This window comes from Dendrobates tinctorius, unplaced genomic scaffold (assembly GCF_039654945.1).
Source record: "Dendrobates tinctorius isolate UK_male_01 unplaced genomic scaffold, ASM3965494v1 ptg000087l, whole genome shotgun sequence".
Lineage (NCBI taxonomy): Eukaryota > Metazoa > Chordata > Amphibia > Anura > Dendrobatidae > Dendrobates > Dendrobates tinctorius.
This window is the reverse complement of record NW_027361755.1, coordinates 1,783,928-1,809,019: the sequence shown is the minus strand read 5'-3', so window position 1 is coordinate 1,809,019 and position 25,092 is coordinate 1,783,928. Positions and strand designations below refer to the sequence as shown.

General features: G+C 45.6%; 1 protein-coding gene across 9 annotated transcripts in view; it reads left to right on the top strand.

Annotated features, from left to right (window-relative positions):
- ARID1B (AT-rich interaction domain 1B) overlaps positions 1–20,282 on the top strand; it is a 2,758,190-nt gene extending 2,737,908 nt beyond the window's left edge. For all 9 annotated transcript variants that reach the window (XM_073585743.1, XM_073585747.1, XM_073585745.1 and 6 more), the window contains one exon: positions 17,225–20,282. In XM_073585743.1, the coding sequence (XP_073441844.1) occupies positions 17,225–18,940 (1,716 nt within the window). In that variant the 3' untranslated portion in view covers positions 18,941–20,282. The remainder of the gene's footprint in view (positions 1–17,224) is intronic.
- Positions 20,283–25,092: the final 4,810 nt, after the last annotated feature.

The following is a 25,092-nucleotide window of genomic DNA, read 5'->3' as shown; positions in this document are numbered from 1 at the left end:
GGGTGGGATGCGAGTGTTGGAGTGTGGAAAGGAGTTCCCACCTTACCTGGATGGTGGGGCACTGCACCTTAGGAGAAGGTGCAGTACCTCTGTGGCGACTGAGCCTCAGGGGTGCCACACATACACCACATGTGACCTATCCTGGCCACCCTATATGGTCTGTAGCCACGTCCACCGGGTCACATGGCTATGACCTAATCACAGGTCCTTGAACCATTCACACACACTTTGTACTAGCGTCCTTAAACACACCCCGTGGGTGGGTTTGTAGGTAACTGGGTCTGCCCATCTCCCCAGCTACCTGGAGACTTCTCCCTGACACATTGACACATCACCTCAGCAGTATGACTGCTGATCAACACACACATCAGTCTCCATCTCAAGGCCACCCACCTTGAGATACATAATGGTCCTTCAGGATTCTGCCACTCATCCTCTCTCTTGGGACATCCACACAGCACCCCTAGCGGACACAGTGGTCATTACACCACATACCTCCCCCCTCTGTTCAAATCTGTGGGGTTGAACACACAGCATAACCCCAGGATCTCGAGACCGGGCACGCACTACACCTTGAACTACAGGTCAAGAGAACCGTCTCCATCTGTCATACGTCCTCATCTCTGCGTTAGGCCTCCCCCACCCCAGCGGTCAGAATATTGGCTTTGATCCTTGGCCCTCCAGTCACAGTCTGTCTGCGTCATCAGACACTGTTTAGTCACCACCCGCATACAGTGTGCTTCGTCACCTGACCTTTCTCCCACTGACCGGCTCTCCCATTGGTGCGGTCATCAGTCTTAATCGGGCCTACCGTCTGGCCTGAGTCTGACCCATTCAGCGTCTCACAGGAACTAATGTCTCTCAGCCTCCTACGGCCCGTTGAACTGCCACTTGCTGACATTCTTCGGCCACCTGCCATGTCACTACTTGGGGGAACCCTTCGGGTCCTTACATCTTGGGTTGGAGGTGGCTGCCACCTGGTATTCCGTACCTCTTTATTAATTCGCCGACGGTCAAGCCTCAACTGCTCAATTTCTTGCAGGTACCCTACTTGATACTCCAAGAGCATCCTAAAGTTTCTCAAGCTTCCTATTGAGCCAACCAACATGATGGGAATCCTACCCACTTCACTGGATACCTTGTCTTCGTCATCAGGAGGAATGCTCACCCTCACCATACCAGAGATATTGACAAGGTCTTGCATTACCTTCCTGAGTCTTCCACTGATTCTCCCAATCAGACCTTTGGGTACCGGAACCACATCTTTCCGCAAACCCAGTCGATCCATAGCCTCCCTTGCTAACTCTAGGCGTCGAGCAGCTTTCATATTACTCCACCTGACCAGTTGTTTGGCATAGAGACATTGTAATTGCATCTCTTTCAGGACAGCTACCCAGTTTGCTGTATTTTCCCTGGCTGATATTATCACCAACTGCCGAGTCTCAGGTGCCCAGTGCACCTTACACACCTTGACTGCCTCTTTGAAAGCCTGATGCACACCTTCCTCAGCACAGGCTTCTTGCATGTCTTCGGGTACCTCGATTACAGATTTGAAGGTCGTGGTCTTGCTCTCTTCCAGGCCAGGAGGCTCTGGCTTTACCACGGACACTTCCCTCACTACAGTTGACCCGACCGGGTGACTGTCTTCCTCCGTTCGTTGCTCACCAACTTCACAAGATTTTATCTCTTCATGACCCTTTGCCAAGATGGATACTGGCAGTTCCGTCTTGTTATCACTCGCGCTCACCCGCAGTAAGTCTTCGTCCAACTTGCTCTCCTGCCGAAGATCTCTTACAGTTTCTTTGAGTTCTTGTTCTTCCACCTCTTCCCTAAGGGTCTTGTTCACACTTTGCCAGGTGGACAGGTGACCTCTGAGCTCCAAGCCTTCTTTCTCGAGCTCCTCGACCCTGTGCTCGGCCATTTGTCTCAGGACTCTTTCTCGTTTAACATGTTCATCCACCTCTTCTCTGAGGGCCTTATGCAGTCCTTGCCACGTTACCATGTGACCTTTGAGCTCAGAGACTTCTTCTAGCTCCTCTAGTCTGTGCTCCCTGTCTCTCTCAGAGCCACAGTCACCGCCAGAGTCTGAGTCACCCCGACCTGCCGAGCTATCCTTCCAGCTACCCATTAACCGTGCGAACACTCCAGCCGTCTTATCAACCAGGTCAACGTCATTCCTGTCACGAGACGTCAGGTCCATCCGTTGGGCCGACGTACCATTTTCCCGGTCACTCCTACCTCTGACCTCTCCACGTCAGGAGCCGTCACCATCTTAGTATTGGTTAGCCTAACAGTAGGAACGTCTCCACCCTCCTGGCATATGTCATAAAACCTGACAAAGTCCCAGCCCCACTCCAAGGCATACACTAAGTCTGATGGTATACTGCCACCTTGGCACTCACTGCCTCCGAGCCCCTCAAACATTACTCTGTCTACCGCATAGTTCACCGTGACCCCATGTTGACAGTGAACCTGGACCATTTTCTCGGTCAGACAGAAAGTGAGAGGAGTTCCTACCAGAGTCACCTGACCCTTTGAGTCCAACCATCCTAAGATTCCTTCCCGGTGCAGCATCACGGTACACACTTGCGGCCAGTTATCACCCAGAAAGAATATCCCACATTCTGGAAACGACATACATGAACACTGCGGTTCCCCAGACATACCCACTGAGCCAACCAGTGCTGTCATTTCTTCAAACTCAGCCCCTTTCTGGACCACCACCCCACTTTGGGTTACCGCCTCCCTCTGGGACTCCACCCCCTTTTGGGATACCACCCTGGTTTGGGACTCCACCCCGTTTTGGGCTACCACCCCGATTTGGGCCACCGCCCCCTTTTGGGAGTTCCCCATGTCCGTTATACAGGTCTTCTCAGACCACAGTTCACACCACACAGTTTATGTCTCTTACGATACCACACAAGTCCTTGTTGGCACCACCACAGCTCCTGTTGTCACCGATCACCGACACCACCGGCTGCCATTCACACACCGCTGCTGGTGTCGCCTTCGTAACCCCGCCGAGTTACCAGAAGCTGCTTGTCCCCTTCATAACCCTGCCGAGTTACAGGAAGCCGCTTGTCACCTTCTTGACTCCCACTGAGCCACCGCAGGCTGAGTTGAGAGAAGAAAAAAAAGCACACCACACAAAACTCACGTGTCCTGGCTGTGTGCTATTCAGGACGCTCCGTCTCCTGTTATGAATGAGTGACCGGAGGAGGAAAAAACAAAAATACAAGCTAAGTCCAGAAAACCGGAGAGGTTGGTAGCTAGCAGATTGCAGACCCCTGATCCTATTCACAACAACTAACAGTAGCCGTGGAGTGTTCCTACGGTGGTCCTAGACACCTCGTCACAGCCGGAGAACTAAATAAGCCTAATGAAAGAAAGGGGAAATCTAAACTGCCCCAGAGCAGACCCCAAAGCAATAGACAGCCCTCAACATGTATTGACGGTGAAAACAGATGAAACCACAAACACAGACAGAAAGACAGGCAGAGCAAACGATGGGGCCCAACTAACTAGATAGGAAAGGACAGAAAAGATGCTGGCTGCAATCCGCAAAAACCCTACCAAAAATGTCCCAACACGTCTGATAGGAAAAACGGCCCTGAAGTCACTAGACTTCAAAATCCCTATATGAGCACTCCGATATATTCTGAAGACAGAGCAAAAGAGAATTAACCGATCAGGGACAAAAATGGAAATTCAGCAAAGCCCCAGCCGGGGCTGGCTGAACACAAAACTAAGCAAATCAGACAAAATCTCATGGAACAATAACAGAGAAAAAACTTAGCTTTAGAAGACAGGAACTGAACTGGAGGCCAGAGCTCAGAGCAGAGAAATCACCAGCAACCCTACAGGGCGTCGGCTGCCGGATGTCCAATCGCAATCCACCTGTCCAGGTGACAGGTCTCTCCCATCCAAATCAGTTTTGCCATCTCCTTTCACCAGCAGAGGGAGTTCATCGGACATCAAAGGTGAACGAGAAAATGAGCTCATAACAGTCTCCGCCTGAGACCATCCAACACACAGGGTGCACCGGGTGCGATTCAGGGAGCGATCCTCCTCCCAGGGTCTCCCCACACACCGGCCTCACCAGGTCCAGGGGCTCGGCGGGTGCTCTTCAGGGCATCCATCTCTGTCTGAGACTGCCCAACACTCGCACCTCACCAGGTCCAAGGTCATACCACGTGCTCCCGGGACCTGATTCTTTCTCCTAGAATCTCCCAACACTGACCCTCCAGGACCTTTCCTCACTGAACCCTCCAGGTACACAGTCTTACTCACTGACCCAGGTCAGTACCACACGAACACCAGTCCGTTACCTGTGTCGGCCACATAGGTCCTCGGGTACCTCTACTCCGCAGAGACACCATAGCAATCCACAGTCTCTTTCTCCTGGGGAAGCGGCCTCACTGGGCTCACCGATCCGGACAGTGCCTTATTCACTAGGCCGCCCCACGGTTCCAGAACCATAGCCGGACAGTGGCTTCCCCAATTGCAGGCCGTCACAGGCTCTGCTCACATACGTCAGCATATTACACGGCTTTCTCGACCGTCAGCCCTCCTGGCTAAGCGTTGCCCTTAGCCACCAAATTTTGCAGTCCTCTTCCGTTGCTCCCAGCAACAAGGCTACAATATTGCCCTTTGCAATCTCCACCAATTGTGAGGTAGCGCTGTCATTCACATAGGGGATTCTCGCTTAGCCGTCAAAAAACCAGATCCGGCACGGGTTTTCCATTAAACCATTATAGTCCATGCGGTCTATTATGCAGCATAAACCAAAGCAAGCACCATAAAGTTCATATCAGCATAGCGTCCTTGACAGAGCTTCTCTCTGTCCTCCCTGTGGTCACACAGGTTGGCATACACATGCTCTTCAGCCTCATAGTTATCTCACCCACGTCAGGGTTTCCTCATAGCTGTTTCTCCATGCTGCAGACATCCATTCCTTCCTGGGAATCATCAGGCACATGCAGCCGTTACACACAGCCACTCCACATGCTGTTAGCCAGGAGACACATCTCCCAGCAGGACCTTTCACAACGGACCAACCAGGTCTCTGCATTCACCACATGTGACCTACCCTGGCCACCTTATATTGTCCGTAGCCACGCCCACCTGTTCACATGGCTATGACCTCATCACAGGTCCTTGAACCATTCACACACTTTGTACTAGCGTCCTTAAACACACCCCCTGGGTGGGTTTGTAGGTAACTGGGTCCACCCGTCTCCCCATTTACCTGGAGACTTCTCCCTGACACATTGACACAGCACCTCAGCAGTATCACTGCTAATCAACACACACATCAGTCTCCATCTCAAGGCCACCCACCTTGAGATACATAACAGTCCTTCAGGATTCTGCCACTCATCCTCTCTCTTGGGAAATCCACACTGCGCCCCCTAGCAGACACAGTGGTCATTGCACCACTATATATATATATATATATATATATATATATATATACACACACAGTGGGGAAAAAAGTCTTTATTTAGTCAGCCATCAATTGTGCAAGTTCTCCCACTTAAAAAGATGAGAGAGGCCTGTAATTGACATCATATGTAGACCATGGCTATGAGAGTCAAAATGAGAAAACAAATCCAGAAAATCACTTTGTCTGATTTGGCAAGATTTATTTAGCAAATTATGGTGGAAAATAAGTATTTGGTCATCTAAAAACATGCAAGATTTCTGGCTCTCACAGACCTGTAACTTCTTCTTTAACCCCTTTCCAACATCGGGCATACATTTACACCGATGTCGGACTCTCTCCCTTTGATGTGGGCCCACACCTTTCCTGGGACATGTCAGCTGTTTTGAACAGCTGACATGTGCCCATAATAGCTGCAGATGGAATCACAACACCCGTGGCTATTAACAAGTTAAATGCCGCTGTCAAACGCTGACAGCTGCATTTAAATGGGGCTTCCGGCAATAGCTCTGGAAATACGCACACCAGTGACCCGCATCACGTGATCGCGGGTCACCGATGTGTCAGCATGACAACTCGAGATCTCCTGGAGACCTCTATGGCTGTCAGGGCCAGCTTGCTGTGAGCGCCAATTCACCGTGTTCCCTTACTATTAAGTACAATTCTCAACTTTTATTTATCAAATAGTTAAAATTTAGTACAAAAAGATCAAAATATTAACACTGCATCATACCAACACAGAAAATCTAAATATTAACATAGCATCATACCAACACCAAGTAATGATCACCATGGGGTGTTGCTTTGCCCTACACTGGCCTGTTTGTCCCTGCCTGACAGCGGAGGTTGGAGCCCTAGGACCTGCGCATTGGCCCCCCCACTCCTTGACGGCTCTCCCTGTTCACACTATAAAGCCCTATAGTGGCACGGATGTGAAAAAAAGGGATATATTAGTAGGTGAGAAAGAAACCCAGTGCTTGGCGCTCATAGCAAGTCAGTAATTTAGATACACAGAGGCAAACTGATCATCACCACTATGTAGCTGAGCCGATCGAGTTGTGGCAGCTTCTAGTTTCCCATAAAGACTGTTGAAGCATGCCAAAAGTAAAAAGAAAACATTTTTAAAATTTCTAAAACAATAAACAAAATATAAAAGTTCAAATCACCACCCTTTAGCCCCATTCAAAATAAAACAATGAAAAAATCAAACATACGCATATTTGATATCGCCGAGTTCAGAATCACCCAATCTATCAGTAAGAATAAGGATTAACGTGATTGCTAAATGGCGTAGTGAGAAAAAAAGAAAAAAAAAACAGAGTTTTTTGGTCGCCGTGACATTGCATTAAAAAGCAATAATGGTGGTTCAAAAGAAGGTATCTGCACCAAAATGGTCTCATTAAAAACATCAGCAGATCAGTTTTTGCATTTAGTGAACCTAGCAAAAAAGAAAAGCAAAAAACAAGTGTGGGATTACGCTTTTTTGCAATTTCACCGCACTTGGAATTTTTTTCCTGTTTTCTAATACACAACATGGTAAAGCCAATGGTGTCGTTCAAAAGTACAACTCTTCCCGCAAAAATGCAAGCCCTCATATGGCCATATTTACGGAAAAATAAAAAAGTTATGGCTCTGAGACGAAGGGGAGTGAAAAATGAAAATGCAAAACTGAAAAAAGCTCCGAAGGTTAAGGAATTAAAAGGCTCCTCTGTCCTCCTCTCATTACCTGTAGTAATGGCACCTGTTTGAGCTTGTTATCAGTATAAAAGACACCTATCCACAACCTCAAACAGTCACACTCCAAACTCTACTATTGTGAAGACCAAAGAGCTGTAGAAGGACACCAGAATCAAAATTGTAGCCCTGTACCAGGCTGGGAAGACTGAATCTGCGATAGGCAAGCAGCTTGGTGTGATTAAATCAACTGTGGGAGCAATAATAAAACATGGAAGACATAGAAGACCACTGACCCCCTTCGATTTGGGGCTCCACGCAAGATCTCATCCCATGGGGTCAAAATGATCACAAGAACGATGAGCAAAAATCCCAGAGCCACATGGGGGACCTAGTGAATGACCTGCATAGAGCTGGGACCACCATAACAAAGGCTGCCATCAGTAGCACACTACGCTGCCAGGGACTCAGATCCTGTAGTGCCAGACGTGTCCCCCTGCTTAAGCCAGTACATGTCCGGACCCGTCTGGATTTTGCTAGAGCATTTGGATTATCCAGGAGAGTATTGGGAGAATGTCATATGGTCTGATGAAACCAAAGTAGAACTGTTTGGTAGAAGCAAAATTTGTTGTGTTTGGAGTAGACAGTATGCTGAGTTACATCCAAAGAACACCATACCTACTTTGAAGCATGGGGGTGGAAACATCATGCTTTATGGCTGTTTCTCTGCAAAGGGTCCAGGATAACTGATCTGTGTACATGAAACAATTAATGGGGCCATGTATCATGAGATTTTGAGTGCAAACCTCCTTCCATTAGCAAGGGCATTGAAGATGAAACGTGGATGGGTCATTCAGCATGATAATGATCCCAAGCACACTGCCAGGGCAACAAAGAAGTGGCTTCGCAGAAAGCATATGAAGGTCCTGGAGTGGCCTAGCCAGTCTCCAGATCTCATCCCCATAGAAAACCTTTAGAGAGATTTGAAAGTCCCAGCGACAGGCCCAAAACATCGCTGCTCTAGAGGAAATCTGCATGGAGGAATGGGCCAACATATCCCCAACAGTGTGTGCCAACCTTGTGAGAACTTACAGAAAACATTTGACCTCTGTCATTGCCAACAAAGGATATATAATAAAATATTGAGATGAACTTTTGTTAATGACCAAATACTTATTTTCCACCATAATTTGCAAAATAAATCTTGCCAAATCAGACAAGGTGATTTTCTGGATTTGTTTTCTCATTTTGACTCTCATAGTTGTGGTTTACCTATGATGTCAATTACAGGCCTCTCTCATCATTTTAAGTGGGATAACTTGCACAATTGGTGGCTGACAAATTCCTTTTTTCCCCACTGTATAGGTGTGTGTGTATATGTATATATACACTACCGTTCAAAAGTTTAGGGTCACTTAGAAATTTCCTTATTTTTGAAAGAAAAGCACAGTTTTTTTCCAATGAAGCTAACATTAAATGATTCAGAAATACACTCTATACATTGCTAATGTGGTAAATGACTATTCTAGCTGCAAACATCTGGTTTGTAATGCAATATGCTCATAGGTGTATAGAGGCCCATTTCCAACAACCATCACTCCAGTGTTCTTATGGTACTTTGTGTTTGCTAACTGTGTAATAAGGCTAATGGATGGCTAGAATACCCTTAAAAACCCTTGTGCAAGTATGTTAGCACAGTTGAAAACAGTTTGGCTGATTAGAGAAGCTATAAACCTGACCTTCCTTTCAGCTAGTTGAGAATCTGGAGTATTACATTTGTTGGTTCCATTAAACTCTCAAAATGGCCAGAAAAAAAGAGGCTTTCATGTGAAACTCGACAGTCTATTCTTGTTTTTAGAAATGAAGGCTAATACATGCTAGAAATTGCCAAGAAAGTGAAGATTTCCTACAATGGTGTGTACTACTCCCTTCAGAGGAGAGCACAAACAGACTCTAACCAGAGTAGAAAGAGTAGGGGGAGGGCCCACTGCACAACTGAGTAACAAGACAAGTACATTAGAGAGTCTGTAGTTTGAGAAATCGACGCCTCACAGGTCCTAAACTGGCAGCTTCATGCAAAACGCCAGTGTCAACCTCTACAGTGAAGAGGCGACTTCGGGATGCTCGCCTTCAGGGCAGAGTGGCAAAGAAAAAGCCATATCTGAGACTGTCTAATAAAAGGAAAAGATTAATATGGGCAAAAGAACACAGACATTGGACAGAGGAAGATTGGTCAAAAGTGTTATGGACAGACGAATCCAAGTTTGAGGTGTTTGGATCACACAGAAGAACATTTGTGAGATGCAGAACAGCTGAAAAGATGCTGGACGAGTGCCTGACGCCATCTGTCAAGCATGGTGGAAGTAAAGTGATGGTCTGGGGTCGCATTGTTGCTGGTAAAGTGGGAGATTTGTACAAGGTAAAAGGGATTTTGAATAAGGAAGGCTATCACTCCATTTTGCAATGCCATACCCTGTGGACAGCACTTGATTGGAGCCAATTTCATCCTATAACAGGACAATGACTCAAAGCACACCTCCAAATTATGCAAGAACTATTTAGGGAAGAAGCAGGACACTGGTATCCTATCTGCAATGGAGTGGCCAGCGCAGTCACCAGATCTCAACCCCATTGAGTTGTTGTGGGAGCAGCTTCACCTAATGGTGCACAAAAAGTGCCCATCAAGCCAAAACAACTTGTGGGAGGGGCTTCTTGAGAAGCATGGGGTGAAATTTCTCCAGAGTACCTCAGCAAATTAACTTCTAGAATGTCAAAGGTCTGCAATGCTGTAATTACTGCAAAGGGAGCATTCTTTGACGAAAACAAAGTTTGAAGGAGAAAATTATTATCTAAGGCCGGTTTCACATTAGCGCTTTTTCAGCGCGCGCACGGCCGGGGGTAGCTCCGCCCCCGAGCCGGCTCTCTGCCCGGCGTGCCCGCCCCTTGCTTGTAGCGCCGCCTACTAGCGGACAGCGGCGCCTGCGATCGGCGCACCCTATCTTTAGCATAGGGTGCGCAGATCGTGCGCAGGCCGTGCGCTAGTTGCGCTTTGACCTGCGCTGCGCACTTTTGACGGTGCGCCGTGCGCGCCAAAATCCGAAAAGTTTGATTTTGGCGCGCACGGCGCACCGTCAAAAGTGCGCAGCGCAGGTCAAAGCGCAACTAGCGCACGGCCTGCGCACGATCTGCGCACCATATGCTAAAGATAGGGTGCGCCGATCGCAGGCGCCGCTGTCCGCTAGTAGGCGGCGCTACAAGCAAGGGGCGGGCACGCCGGGCAGAGAGCCGGCTCGGGGGCGGAGCTACCCCCGGCCGTGCGCGCGCTGAAAAAGTGCTAATGTGAAACCGGCCTAATATATAAAGCTCAATGTGTGTATGTATGTATGTGTTTGTGTGTGTGTATGTCCGGGATTGGCATCCGCACCGTCGCAGCTACAGCCACAAAATTTAGCGCAGTCACACGTCTGGACCCCGAGAGCGTCATAGGCTATGTTGTGAGGCGAAATTTTAACCCCGCGCGTTCCAATTCACCAAACAATTTTGCCCCTATCTACATAATGGGGAAAAAGTGTGTGTGTATCAAGCCCCGCCCCTCATTATGATGTCATAATGGTTGCCATGGCGACGCTGATTCATCATAGGTTGCAAGCCCCGCCGCTCATTATGATGTCATAATGGTTGACTATGGGATGGAGGATGTGTGATGGGTATATGGGCACTGGACTATGGGATGGAGTATATGTATGACGGGTATATGGGCACGGGACTATGGGATGATGGATATGTATGACGGGTATATGGGCACGGGACTATGGTATGGCGGATCTGTATGATAGGTATATGGGCACGGGACTATGGGATGGAGGATGTGTGATGGGTATATGGGCACTGGACTATGGGATGGAGGATATGAATGACGGGTATATGGGCACGGGACTATGGGATGGCGGATATGTATGATGGGTATATGGGCACAGGACTATGGGATGAAGGATGTGTGATGGTATATGGGCACTCTACTATGGGATGGAGGATAAGTATGATGGGTATATGGGCACTCGACTATGGGATGAGGATATGTATGATGGGTATATTGGCACGGGCCTATGGGATGGTGGATATGTATGATGGGTATATGGCCACGGGACTATGGGATGGAGGATATGTATTATGGGTATATGGGCACGGGACTATGGGATGGAGGATAATTATAATTTGTTATAACTAACCACAGTTAGTTACTATGCCCGGGCAGCGCCGGGCTCTTCAGCTAGTTTCAAATAAAAATCTTTCTTTCAAACCTTGTCAACGTCTGGACTAGATTTTAAATTCATTTGGCCTACTCATTTGATTAATAAAAGTATGAGTTTTCATGGAAAACACAAAATTGTCTGGGTGAACCCAAACTTTTGAACGGTAGTGTATATATATATATATATATATATATATACACACATACAGTATATATATATATACTAGATGGTGGCCCGATTCTAACGCATCGGGTATTCTAGAATATGTATGTAGTTTATTTATGAAGTTTTAATAATAATGCAATAATGCACCCCCCAATCCTGATATTCATGATCCTCTCAGCCCCAAATCCTGATTTGCATGGTACCCCTCCACCCCTATCCTGGTATGCATGGTCCCCTCACCCCCCAATCCTGGTATGCATGGTCCCCCTCACCCCCAATCCTGATATGCATGGTCCCCTCACCCCCCAATCCTGATATGCATGGTCCTCTCACCCTCCAATCCTGATATGCATGGTACCCCTCACCCCTCAATCCTGGTAAGCATGGTCCCCTCACCCTCCAATCCTGGAATGCATGGTCCACTCACCCCCATGCATGGTCCTCTCACCCCACTTTCCTGGTAAGCATGGTCCCCTAACCCCCTTTTCCTGGTATGCATGGTCCTGTCACCCCCCTTTCCTGGTATGCATGGTCCCCTCACGCTCCAATCCTGATATGCATGGTCCCCTCACCCCCCAATCCTGATATGCATGGTCCTCTCACCCCCCAATCCTGATATGCATGATACTGCTCACCCTCCAATCCTGGAATGCATGGTCCTCTCACCCCCCAGTCCTGGTATGCATGGTCCTCTCACCCCTCATTCCTGGTAAGCATGGTCCCCTCACCCCCCTATCCTGGTATGCATGGTCACCCTCACCCCCCTATCCTGGTATCCATGGTCCCCTCACCTCCCTTTCCTGGTTTGCATCGTCACCCTCACCCCCCTATCCTGGTATGCATGGTACTGCTCACCCTCCAATCCTGGAATGCATGGTCCTCTCACCTCTCATTCCTGGTAAGCATGGTCCCCTCACCTCCCTTTCCTGGTATGCATGGTCCCCCTCACCCCCTTCCCTGGTAGGCATGGTCCCCTCACCCCCTTCTCTGGTATGCATGGTCCTGTCACCCCCCTTTCCTGGTATGCATGGTCTCCCTCACCCCCCTTTCCTGGTATGCATGGTCCCCCTCACCCCCCTTTCCTGGTATGCATGGTCCCCTCACCCCCCTATCCTGGTATGCATGGTCACCCTCACCCCCCTATCCTGGTATCCATGGTCCCCTTACCTCCCTTTCCTGGTTTGCATGGTCACCCTCACCCCCCTATCCTGGTATGCATGGTCACCCTCATCCCCTATGCTGGTATGCATGGTCACCCTCACCCCTCTTTGCTGGTATGCATGGTCCCATCACTCCCCTTTCCTGGTATGCATGGTCCTGTCACCCCCCTTTCCTGGTATGCATGGTCCCCTAACGCTCCAATCCTGATATGCATGGTCCCCTCACCCCCCAATCCTGATATGCATGGTCCTCTCACCCTCCAATCCTGATATGCATGGTACTGCTCACCCTCCAATCCTGGAATGCATGGTCCTCTCACCCCTCATCCCTGGTAAGCATGGTCCCCTCACCTCCCTTTCCTGGTATGCATGGTCCCCCTCACCCCCTTTCCTGATATGCATGGTCCTGTCACCCCCCTTTCCTGGTATGCATGGTCCTCTCACCCCCCAATCCTGATATGCATGGTCCCCTCACACCCTTCTCTGGTATGCATGGTCCCCCTCACCCCCTCTCCTGGTATGCATGGTCCTGTCACCTCCATTTCCTGGTATGCATGGTCCCCCTCACCCCCCTTTCCTGGTATGCATGGTCCCCCTCACCCCCCTTTCCTGCTGTGCATGGTCCCCTCACCCCCCTATCCTGGTATGCATGGTCCCCCTCACCCCCCTTTCCTGCTGTGCATGGTCCCCTCACCCCCCTATCCTGGTTTGCATGGTCACCCTCACCCCCCTATCCTGGTATGCATGGTACTGCTCACCCTCCAATCCTGGAATGCATGGTCCTCTCACCCCCCAATCCTGGTATGCATGGTCCTCTCACCCCTCATTCCTGGTAAGCATGGTCCCCTCACCTCCCTTTCCAGGTATGCATGGTCCCCCTCACCCCCCTTTCCTGATATGCATGGTCCCGTCACCCCCTTTCCTGGTATGCATGGTCCCTCACGCCCCAATCCTGATATGCATGGTCCTCTCACCCCCCAATCCTGATATGCATGGTACCCCTCACCCCCCTTCCCTGGTAGGCATGGTCCCCTCACCCCCTTCTCTGGTATGCATGGTCCCCCTCACCCCCTCTCCTGTTATGCATGGTCCTGTCACCCCCCTTTCCTGGTATGCATGGTCCCCCTCACCCCCCTTTCCTGCTGTGCATGGTCCCCCTCACCCCCCTTTCCTGCTGTGCATGGTCCCCTCACCCCCCTATCCTGGTATGCATGGTCACCCTCACCCCCCTATCCTGGTATCCATGGTCCCCTTACCTCCCTTTCCTGGTTTGCATGGTCACCCTCATCCCCCTATGCTGGTATGCATGGTCACCCTCACCCCTCTTTGCTGGTATGCATGGTCCCATCACTCCCCTTTCCTGGTATGCGTGGTCCCCCTCACCCCCCATCCTGGTATGCATGGTCTCTGTTAAAATAAAAAAAAGTTATATACTCACCTTCCGATGGCATCCAATCTCCTTTCCACACGCCCGGTCTCGCGGTCCCAGTAATGCCTTGCGGCTTAGACCGGTGATGACGTCACGCTCTCGCGAGAGTGACGTCATCTCCAGTCTAAGCCGCAAGGCATTACTGGGACCATGAGACCGGGCGCGTGGAAAGGAGATCGGACGCCGTTGGAAGGTGAGTATAACTGTCAGGAACACCGCACTGCACTTGCTCACTGTGCCAGTGCGGGTGTCCTGAGTACAAAGACAGTACTCACAGATACCTGTGGAGCAGGGCAGCAGCGGTGACGATGCGTGCTTCAGAGTATCAGGACCTGAAGCACATGACTGCTTGGGGCGTGGCCTAAGCTCCACAGATCTAGGAGCTGCAGGGAAACTCCTAGAAAGGTAACTACGGGGCAATGTTACCAAGGGGCATAGACAGAGACATAAACCAGACGAAGCCAGGGTCAAAGCCCCAGATAGCAATACAGTACCACGGGGTTTAGACAGAAAGGATAGTCAGGACGTAGCAATAGGTCAGAAAACCAGAACGGGCAATAGACGGTACAATAGGGACAAACTGTAACGGAGTGACGATAGCCAAGCCAGGAGGTCAGAACCGGAGAAGACAGTAGTACCAAAGCGAGAGACGGAGAACAGAGTGAGGGAACAGGCCGGGTCATACACGGGAATCAAACAAGCAACGCAGAATACACACACACCAGGGGTCAGACACACCAGAACAACAGTATAGCTGACAGAGAACCCTGGTAAAGAGTGAGTATAAATACCCCTCGCAGATCCAGAAAGAGGCCACGAACACTTAACCCTGTGAGTGCAGGGCAAGAACCCTGTTCAAACCATGACAATAACCTTTTTTTTAATTTTAATTCTATTTCTTGCAGATTAAGCGCTGCGCCCGATTGAGCGCTGCGCCTGACTGCGCCTGCCGCTGATTGGTCACGGGCGTGAGGCCGTGACCAATCAGCGCTGCTGGATTTCGGTTACAGACAGACACCATAAGATGATTACATATATAGATACTGTGTATGTATATATATATATATATATATATATATACATACTAGCTGAAGAGCCCGGCATGGCCTGGGCATAGTAACCAACTGTGGTTAGTTATAACAAATTATAATGATTATATTGCACATAAAAACCGTGCATCTAATCCTATCCTGTGTGATACTGACTGCTGAACCGTGTATCTAATCCTATTCTGTGTGATACTGTCTGCTGAGCCGTGTATCTAATGCTATTCTGTGTGATACTGTGTGCTGAGCTGCGTATCTAATCCTAGCCTGTGTGATACTGACTGCTGAGCTGTGTATCTAATCCTATCCTGTGTGATACTGACTGCTGAGCCGTGTATCTAATCCTATCCTGTGTGATACTGGGCTCCCCCTGCAGCCTGTGTCAGAGGGTTGTCTGTGTTGGCACTGTAGTAAATTGTGTTATTTCCAGCTTTACAGAAGGATGATAACATCATAGAAATTATAAGAATAATAGGCCTCAGTTACCACAACTGTCTACAAAGAAAACTGTCGCTGATAGCAACCAATCACAGCTCATTTTTCATCTTTTAAACAGCTCTGGGACAGCGTGGCGAGTTTTGAGTGGCGACTTTTGTGTTTCGACTTTTATGTGGCGAGGTTGGTGTATGTGTGGTGAAATGTGTGCTGAGGGTGCTATATGTCTTGAAGCACGTGGTAGTGTGTGGCGCATTTTGTGTGTGTGTTCATATCCCCGTGTGTGGTGAGTATCCCATGTCAGGGCAAAATTGTTTGGTGAATTGGAACACGCGGGGTTAAAATTTCACCTCACAACATAGCCTATGACGCTCTCGGGGTCCAGACGTGTGACTTTGCAAAATTTTGTAGCTGTAGGTACGACGGTGCAGATGCCAATACATACATACACTTTTTCCCCATTATGTAGATAGGGGCAAAATTGTTTGGTGAATTGGAACACGCGGGGTTAAAATTTCGCCTCACAACATAGCCTATGACGCTCTCGGGGTCCAGACGTGTGACTTTGCAAAATTTTGTGGCTGTAGGTACGACGGTGCAGATGCCAATACATACATACACTTTTTCCCCATTATGTAGATAGGGGCAAAATTGCTTGGTGAATTGGAACGTGCGGTGTTAAAATTTTGCCTCACAACATAGCCTATGACGCTCTCGGGGTCCAGACGTGTGACTACAAAATTTTTTGGCTGTAGCTACGACGGTGCAGATGCCAATACATACACTTTTTCCCCTTTATGTAGATAGGGGCAAAATTGTTTGGTGAATTAGAACGCGCAGGGTTAAAATTTTGCCTCACAACATAGCCTATGACGCTCTCGGGGTCCAGCCGTATGACTGTGCCAAATTTTGTGGCTGTAGCTGTGAAGGTGTGGATGCCAATCCCAGATATACATACATACATACACACACACCCACATTCAGCTTTATATATTAGATATACTGTGTATACACATAATTTACATATATACCGTATTTTCCAGCATATAAGATGATTTTTTAACTCCTGAAAATCTTCTCAAAAGTCCGCGGTTGTCTTATACGTCGGGTGTCGTCTTTAGTGAAGCAAGCTGCAGGCGTTCGGGACGCCCAGGGTATGGAAAAAAGAGAGAGAGCGGAGTAGAGATGGGCGAACCCAAACAGTAAAGTTCCATACTGTTCGGGTTTGGCTGTCCGAACACCTGGTGTTTGTCACACTGTCATGTGAATTTAGTGAGGGAAAATGGGGGAGAAAGGCTACTTGGTGCAGCCTACTAAACTAGTGACACATTGTTACTGCATTAGGATGGATGCATCAGGTTGAAAGGGATTACATGGAAATGAAAACAAAAATGACAGTTTAGCTTATGTAGAAATTTAGCTGCATAGGTAATAGTAATTTTTATTTTTAGCAAATTGAGAAAACCCTTTAACTTTGTGATATAGTTTGAGTATTACATGTTGTGTATAATTGCCTACTTTGTTAGTTGAACATTGATGTATTTTTGTTATTAATTGAAATGTTCATCATAGAAATATAACTTCCCTAACATTGCCACCATTTATTTTTCATTTGTTAGCTACCTGGATTCTTGGAACTATTGGTAGAATACTTTCGGAAATGCCTCATTGATATTTTTGGGATTTTGAAAGAATCTGAAGTTGGTGAAAATGCCATTAAAGCCCTCGAAAATACCTTAGAACATAGTCCATCTGTAGAGGAGGAAGAAACTGCTATGGATTACAAAGAAAGCACTGAAGAGGAAGATGATGAGCTTACTGATAACGATGATGCTCAACGTGTAGCTGAAAAAGACCCATGTGATGATGTCTCTGTCAAATCAGGAGCATTGAGTGATGCTTCTTCAAGGCCAAAACAAGCTAGTAAGTTTGACAAACTACCTATCAAAGTTGTGAAGAAGAATGATCTTTTTGTCATTGATCGATCAGACCAACTTGGGAGGGTTCAAGAATTTATTAGTGGACTACTTCATTGGCAACTTGGTGGAGGTGACACAACTGAACATATTCAGACACACTTTGAAAGCAAAATGGAGGTACCCATATATAAAAGTCCACAACCCTCAAAGGGATCACTATGTAAAAAGAAAGATCTTGATATCAAATTGCTAGATGAGTATGAAGAGGATCAGACCGAAGAGAACATAACTGCAACCATTGATGATGTGCTGTCTGCAAGGACAGGTTATCCGCCTGAAGACTCAGCTAGCCCTTGCTTACAAATGAATAGCAACAAATATTCATTAGGAATCAACCAAGCCCAAATTCATAGGAATATTACACTACTGGAGGATGAACCAAGAAATATAGATGAAACTCCTTTGTGTACAATAGCCCAGTGGAAAGACTCTTTAGCAAAGCGCTGCGTTTGTGTGTCAAATGTTATCCGTAGTTTGTCCTTTGTGCCTGGGAATGATGCTGAACTGTCAAAACATCCAGGTTTGGTCTTGATTCTTGGGAAGTTAATTCTCTTTCACCATGAGCATCCAGAGAGAAAACGAACACCACAGACTTATGAAAAAGAAGATGAAGATAAAGATACCTGCTGTAGCAAAGATAAATGGTGGTGGGATTGCCTTGAAAATCTGAGGGAAAATACTTTGGTCACATTAGCCAATATCTCTGGCCAACTTGACTTATTTGCTTATACAGAAAGTATCTGTTTGCCAATTCTAGATGGCTTGCTACACTGGATGGTATGCCCATCTGCAGAGGCACAGGATCCCTTCCCAACAGTAGGGCCCAATTCTGTTCTTTCCCCACAGAGACTTGTGCTGGAAACTTTATGTAAACTCAGTATACAAGACCATAATGTCGACCTTATATTGTCCACGCCTCCATTTAGTCGTCAAGAGAAATTCTATGCGACTCTTGTTAGGTATGTTGGGGATCGTAAAAACCCTGTATGTCGAGAAATGTCTGTGGCACTGCTTTCAAACCTTGCTCAGGGGGATACATTGGTTGCAAGGGCCATAGCTGTGCAGAAGGGATGCATTGGGAACTTAATAAGCTTCTTGGAAGATGGAGTTACCATGGCACAGTATCAGAGTCAGCATAACCTCATGCATATGCAGCCCCCAAATTTGGAGCCACCCAGCATAGACATGATGCGCAGGGCAGCTAAGGCTTTATTAGTCATGGCCAAAGTGGAGGAAAACCGATCCGAGTTCCTTTTACACGAAGGTCGATTGTTGGATATTTCTATTTCAGCTGTTCTGAACTCTGCTGTTGCCTCTGTCATCTGTGATGTACTCTTTCAGATTGGACAATTATGACACCAGTGGGATGCGATGCAAGTGTGGAAGGAGAGTAGGAAGTCACATATAATTGGCTATTTTTCTGTTCTTTTTTCAAGATTTGAAAGAAGAAAAATAAAAATGTTATTAGGAAAAAACAGATTTTCTCCACATATTAAGTCATTTATTTACCAATTGAAAATTCAAAGAAACAATGAGATCCAAAAATTTAATTTGCCGTTTGTGTATATTAATTTTATTTTTTCTTAACCAAAGTTGGTGATTGTTTCATTCAGAGGTCATTACATTTTTGGGGGGCTTTTTTTTTCCTGTTGGTTGTATACTTGGGGAACCGATTTCTAAAACTGTGCAAGCAATTATTTACCCAAAAAAGTTTTTTTTTTTTTTCTTAATATTTGTTTCACTTTGAGTTATATTAAAAAAAATGTACCAAACTCGTCTGCAATAGGACAGTTTGTAAAAATATATGTAGACGAGGAGCCTAAGTTTTGGAAATACTGTTTTTATCCTTTTGGTTAGCAAGAACATTAGGTGCAGAGTAGGTTATTATGGGGAAATTAAATGCAAGTAAAATACATTTTCTGACCAGTTATATTGAAATGAGTGTCATAATGAAATCTGTTTTTGTTTAATATGTCATACTATGATGACAGTATTTAGATATTTAATTACATATTTTTTCCTATTGTTTTTGTTTCTATTGTTTGTTTCTTTTTACTTCCCTGGGGCTGTAATGTATATAAGAGATGTATAGGCCTTCATGTTTTTCCTTTTTTTCCCTATTTGCTTGAACATTCATTTTAGTACATGATGATTTGTCTATTTCCCCATGATGTGGTGAAAGTGATACATTTTTATGGTCCTCTTCTCAATTTTTCTTTCTTCTCATGTTACTGAAAAATGAATAATTCTCTCCTGGCCATATTTCCAACCAAGAGGGTAACCTACAACGTTTCTGTTTAAATGAATGCTTTATTTCAGGTTAGCAGCGAAATACTTTGCTTAATGGTCACTTTGTGGGCATAGTTGTCTGCCAACTGAATTAGACTATGGAAGTTAGTACACCATAATAGATGAAGCAACAAAACTATTAAGGTTTTTCAGTGATGATGCTTAACATATTCATATTTGTATTTCAAGAAAATGCAGTTAAAAATGAAAAAAAAAACCTTGTCAATTCCTCCTTTTCCTCTGACTCAATGAATATCATTTATTCAGTATAAAATCTTTATACTATATGTTCTACATGTTAAGAATAAATGTACATTAAATCTTGTTAAGCACTGTGATGGATGTTTTTGAATAATCCCGATTTTGTAATATACTTGTAATATACTTTGTTAAAAATTTTGGGAAAGATTATTGGTCTCAATCTTCAGCATTCTTGGTACGCACATAAATGTATTGTTTTCACTTGTCGTACTTATGTAGTCTCTACTGCTGGCACTGGTATATCACTAGTAGCAGCAAACCACTTGGCCGCTAAGGGACCCGTGATTTTGAATTCATTGGTAGAATGTCAGCTTCTAGTTCCACCATTTAGTCTCTGCAAGGGAGGATCAACACTATGGGTTGGATGAGGTCTCTAGATTTTGCCTGCTGGCAGAGAACCACATTGCACTCCCTGGAGCAGTGTACCAAAGGAATTGGACTATATGAATGTTCTTTATTAAATTATTTTTTCGATCAGTACTTATAGGGGGACCGTGGGGCTTCATTCTGTGTAGGGGCTGTGGGGACAAACATACTATGTGGAAGAATCATATTTGTTTAGATTATTAATATGGTTAAAAAAAAGACAAATGTCCTCAAGTTAAATTGAGGGCTGAAAAAAGGCAAAGTGAACATGTAAGTGCACAAACAATGAATAATTCAGTCTGCTGCAAAAGAACTAATATTTCCCAACTTATCACAATAGTCAAACCACTGGATCAGACATTCAGAAAGAAATGTATACATTTACATAAACATTTATTTTCTTTAGAGGGATCCAGCAATAACTAGCTCACCTGGGGTTTTGTTCACATTGATTTCATTTAGCTTGGCTTTTACCATGTCTACATTTAACCAGCTGAATATATTAGATGACACATAGAGATTACTGGAATTGTCTACTTCAGCCACTCTTTTTTAAGTACAGTGTGGAAATAAGTATTTGATCCCTTGCTGATTTTGTAAGTTTGCCAACTGACATGAACAGTCTATAATTTTAAAGGTAAGTTAATTTTAACATTGAGAGATAGAATATAAAAATTAAATTCCAGAAAATTACATTGTATGAATTATATAAATTTATTTGCATTTTACAGTGAGAAATAAGTATTTGATCCCCTACCAACCATTAAGAGTTCTGACTCCTACAGACCAGTTAGATGCTCCTAATCAACTCGTTACCTGCATTAAAGATAACTGTCTTGCATAGTCACCTTTATAAAAGACTCCTGTCCACAGACTCAATAAATCAGACTCTAACCACTGCAACATGGGCAAGACCAAAGCGCTTTCTAAGGATATCAGGGTTATCCTGCACAAAGCTGGAATGGGTTACAAAACCATGAGTAAGACGCTGGGTGAGAAGGAGACAACTGTCGGTGCAATAGTAAGAAAATGGAGGAAATACAAAATGATTGTCAATTGACATCAATTTGGGGCACCCTGCAAAATCTCACCTCGTGGGGTATCCTTGATTATGAGGAAGGTGAGAGATCAGCTTAAAACTACACAGGGGAACTTGTTAATGATCTCAAGGCAGCTGGGACCACAGTTACCAAGAAAACCATTGGTAACACATGACACCGTAAAGGTTTAACCCCTTAAGCCCCAAGGGTGGTTTGCACGTTAATGACCGGGCCATTTTTTTAACAATTCTGACTACTGTCCCTTTATGAGGTAATAACTCTGAAACGCTTCCATGGATCCCGGTGATTCTGATATTGTTTTCTAATGACATATTGTACTTAATGTTAGTGGTAAAATTTCATTCAAATAACTTGTGTTTATTTGTGAAAAAAAAGGAAATTTGGTGAAAATTTTGAAAATTTTGCAATTTTCCAAATTTGAATTTTTATGCCCTTAAATCACAGAGATACGGCACACAAAAAACTTCATAAGTAATGTTTCCCACATGTTTACTTTACATCAGTACAATTTTGGAACCAAAATTTTTTTTTGTTAGAAAGTTATAAGGGTTAAAAATTGACCAGCGATTTCTCATTTTTGCAACACCATTTTATTTTTACGGACCACATCACATTTGAAGCCACTTTGAAGGGTCTATATGATAGAAAATACCCAAAAGTGACACCATTTTAAAAACTGCACCCCTTAAGGTGCTCAAAACCACATTCAAAAAGTTTATTAACCCTTTAGGTGCGTCACAGGAATTTTTTGAATATTTATAAAAAAATGAACATTTAACTTTTTTCACAAAAAAAATACTTCAGGTTCAATTTTTTTATTTTACCAAGGGTAACAGGAGAAATTGGACTGCAAACTTTATTGTGCAATTTGTCCTGAGTATGCTGATACCTGATATGTGGGGGGGAACCACTGTTTCGGAGCATGGCTGAGCTCAGAAGGGAAGGAGCGCCGTTTGACTTTTTCAATGCAAAATTGGCTGGAATTCTGATCGGACGCCATGTCACGTTTGGAGAGCCCCTGATGTATCTAAACAGTGGAAACTCCCCACAAGTGACCCCATTTTGGAAACTAGACCCCCCCAAGGAACTTATTTAGACATGTGGTGAGAACTCTGAACCCACAAGGGCTTCACAGAAGTTTATAACGTACAGCGGTACAATTAAAAAAATCATATTTTTTCCACAAAAATGATCTTTTCACCCCCAATTTTTATTTTCCCAAGGGTAACAGGACCCTAAAAGTTATTATACAATTTGTCCTGAGTACGCTGATACCCCACATGTGGGGGTAAACCACTATTTGGGCGCATGGCAGAGCTCGGAAGGGAAGCAGCGCCATTTGATGTTTTTGGCTGGAATTGAGATTGGACACCATGTCGTGATTGGAAAACCCCTGATGTACCAAAACAGTGGAAACCCCCCACAAATGACACCATTTTGGAAACTAGACGCCCCAAGGAACTTATCTAGATGTGTGGTGAGCACTTTGACCCCTCCAGTGCTTCACAGAAGTTTATAACGCCCGGGCGTGAAAATAAAAAAATCGTATTTTTTCCACAAACATGATCTTTTAGTCACCAATTTTTTTATTTTCCCAAGGGTAACTGGAGAAATTGGACCCCAAAAGTTGTTGTCCAATTTGTCCTGAGTACGCTGACAACCCATATGTGAGAGAAAACTACTGTATGGGCACACGTCGGGGCTCGAAAGGGAAGTAGTGACGTTTTGGAATGCAGACTTTGATGGAATGGTCTGCGGGTGTCATGTGCGTTTGGAGAGCCCCTGATGTACCTAAACTATTGAAACTCCCCACAAGTGTCCCCATTTTGGAAACTAGACCCCCCACGGAACTTATCTAGATGGTGGTGAGCACTTTGAACCCCCAAGTGATTACAGAAGTTTATAACGCCCGGTTGTGAAAATAAAAAGATCATTTTTTTCCACAAAAATGATATTTTTGCCCCCAATTTTTTATTTTCCCAAGGGTAACAGGAGAAATTGGACACCAAAAGTTGTTTCGCAATTTGTCCTGAGTAGGCTGATACCCTATATGTGGGGGTAAAACACTGTTTGGGCGCATGGCAGAGCTTGGAAGGGAAGGAGCACCATTTGACTTTTTCAACTCAGAATTGGCTGGAATTGAGATCATAGAATCATAGAATCGTAGAGTTGGAAGGGACCACCTGGGCCATCTGGTCCAACCCCCTGCTCAAAGCAGGATTCGCTAAATCATCCCAGTCAGATGTCTGTCCAGCCTCTGTTTGAAGACTTCCATTGAAGGAGAACTCACCACTTCTCGTGGCAGCCTGTTCCACTCATTGATCACTCTAACTGTCAAAAAGTTTTTTCTAATATCTAATGTCAGAGACACCGCACTGCACTTGCTCATAGAGCCAGTGTGCGTGTCCTGAGTACAGAAGCAGTGCTAAAAGATACCTGTGGAGAAGGGCAGCAGAGGTGACCATGCGTGCTTCAGGCTAATAGTGTCAGGGTCCAGTCAGTGCTGGAAGGTAAAGAGGCATAGGACCTGCGGACACTGAAACTGAATAATCTGGCACGGGACCTATGGTCATGTGACTGCAAGGGGGTGGGGCTTAGCATCCTGTTTTCAGATAGGACAGGACACCATACAACAACTCACTCTGAGAGGTCACAGCAGTACGGGCAAACGAGGTACAGGAGGGACAAACAGACGGGTAGTCAGACAAAGCCAAAGGTCATACACAAGAGGGCGACGTGGTACCAAGGGGACAAGCAGAGAGAAGTCGGGTCACAAGCAGAGAGTCATACACGAGAGGTAGCGCAGTGCAAGAGGGTCAGGCAGAACTCGTAACAGGGACAGAACCAGATCACAACCGAACAAGCAAGCAAGATATCAGGCACAAGGCACACGTATACAAGAGGTCACTTAACTCAGCTGAGGGCAGGAGTATAACTGACACCGGGCCCAGGTCCAGTGAGCACTAAATAACCTCGTTCTGCCAGAGAGAGGCAGCACAATTAACCCATAGTCTAACCAGGACGGGTCAAAGCGAAATCCCGTCCTGGATCATGACATCTAATCTGTGTCTCCTCCCATTCAGTTTCATCCCATTGCTTCTAGTCTTTCCTTGTGCAAATGAGAATAAAGTTGATCCTTCTACAATGTGACAGCCCTTTAGATATTTGTAGACAGCTATTAAGTCTCCTCTCAGTCTTCTCTTTTGCAAACTAAACATTCCCAAATCCTGCAACCTTTCCTCATAAGACAGGGTTTGCAGACCGGTCACCATTCTGGTCGCTCTTTTCTGAACTTGCTCCAGTTTGTTGATGTCTTTTTTAAAATGTGGTGCCCAAAACTGGACACAATATTCCAGATGAGGTCTGACCAAAGAGGAGTAGAGGGAAATAATGACTTCACGTGATCTAGACTGTATGCTTCTGTTAATACATCCTAGAATTGCATTTGCCTTTTTTGCTGCTGCATCACACTGTTGACTCATATTCAGTCTGTGATCTATTAGTATACCCAAGTCTTTTTCACATGTGCTG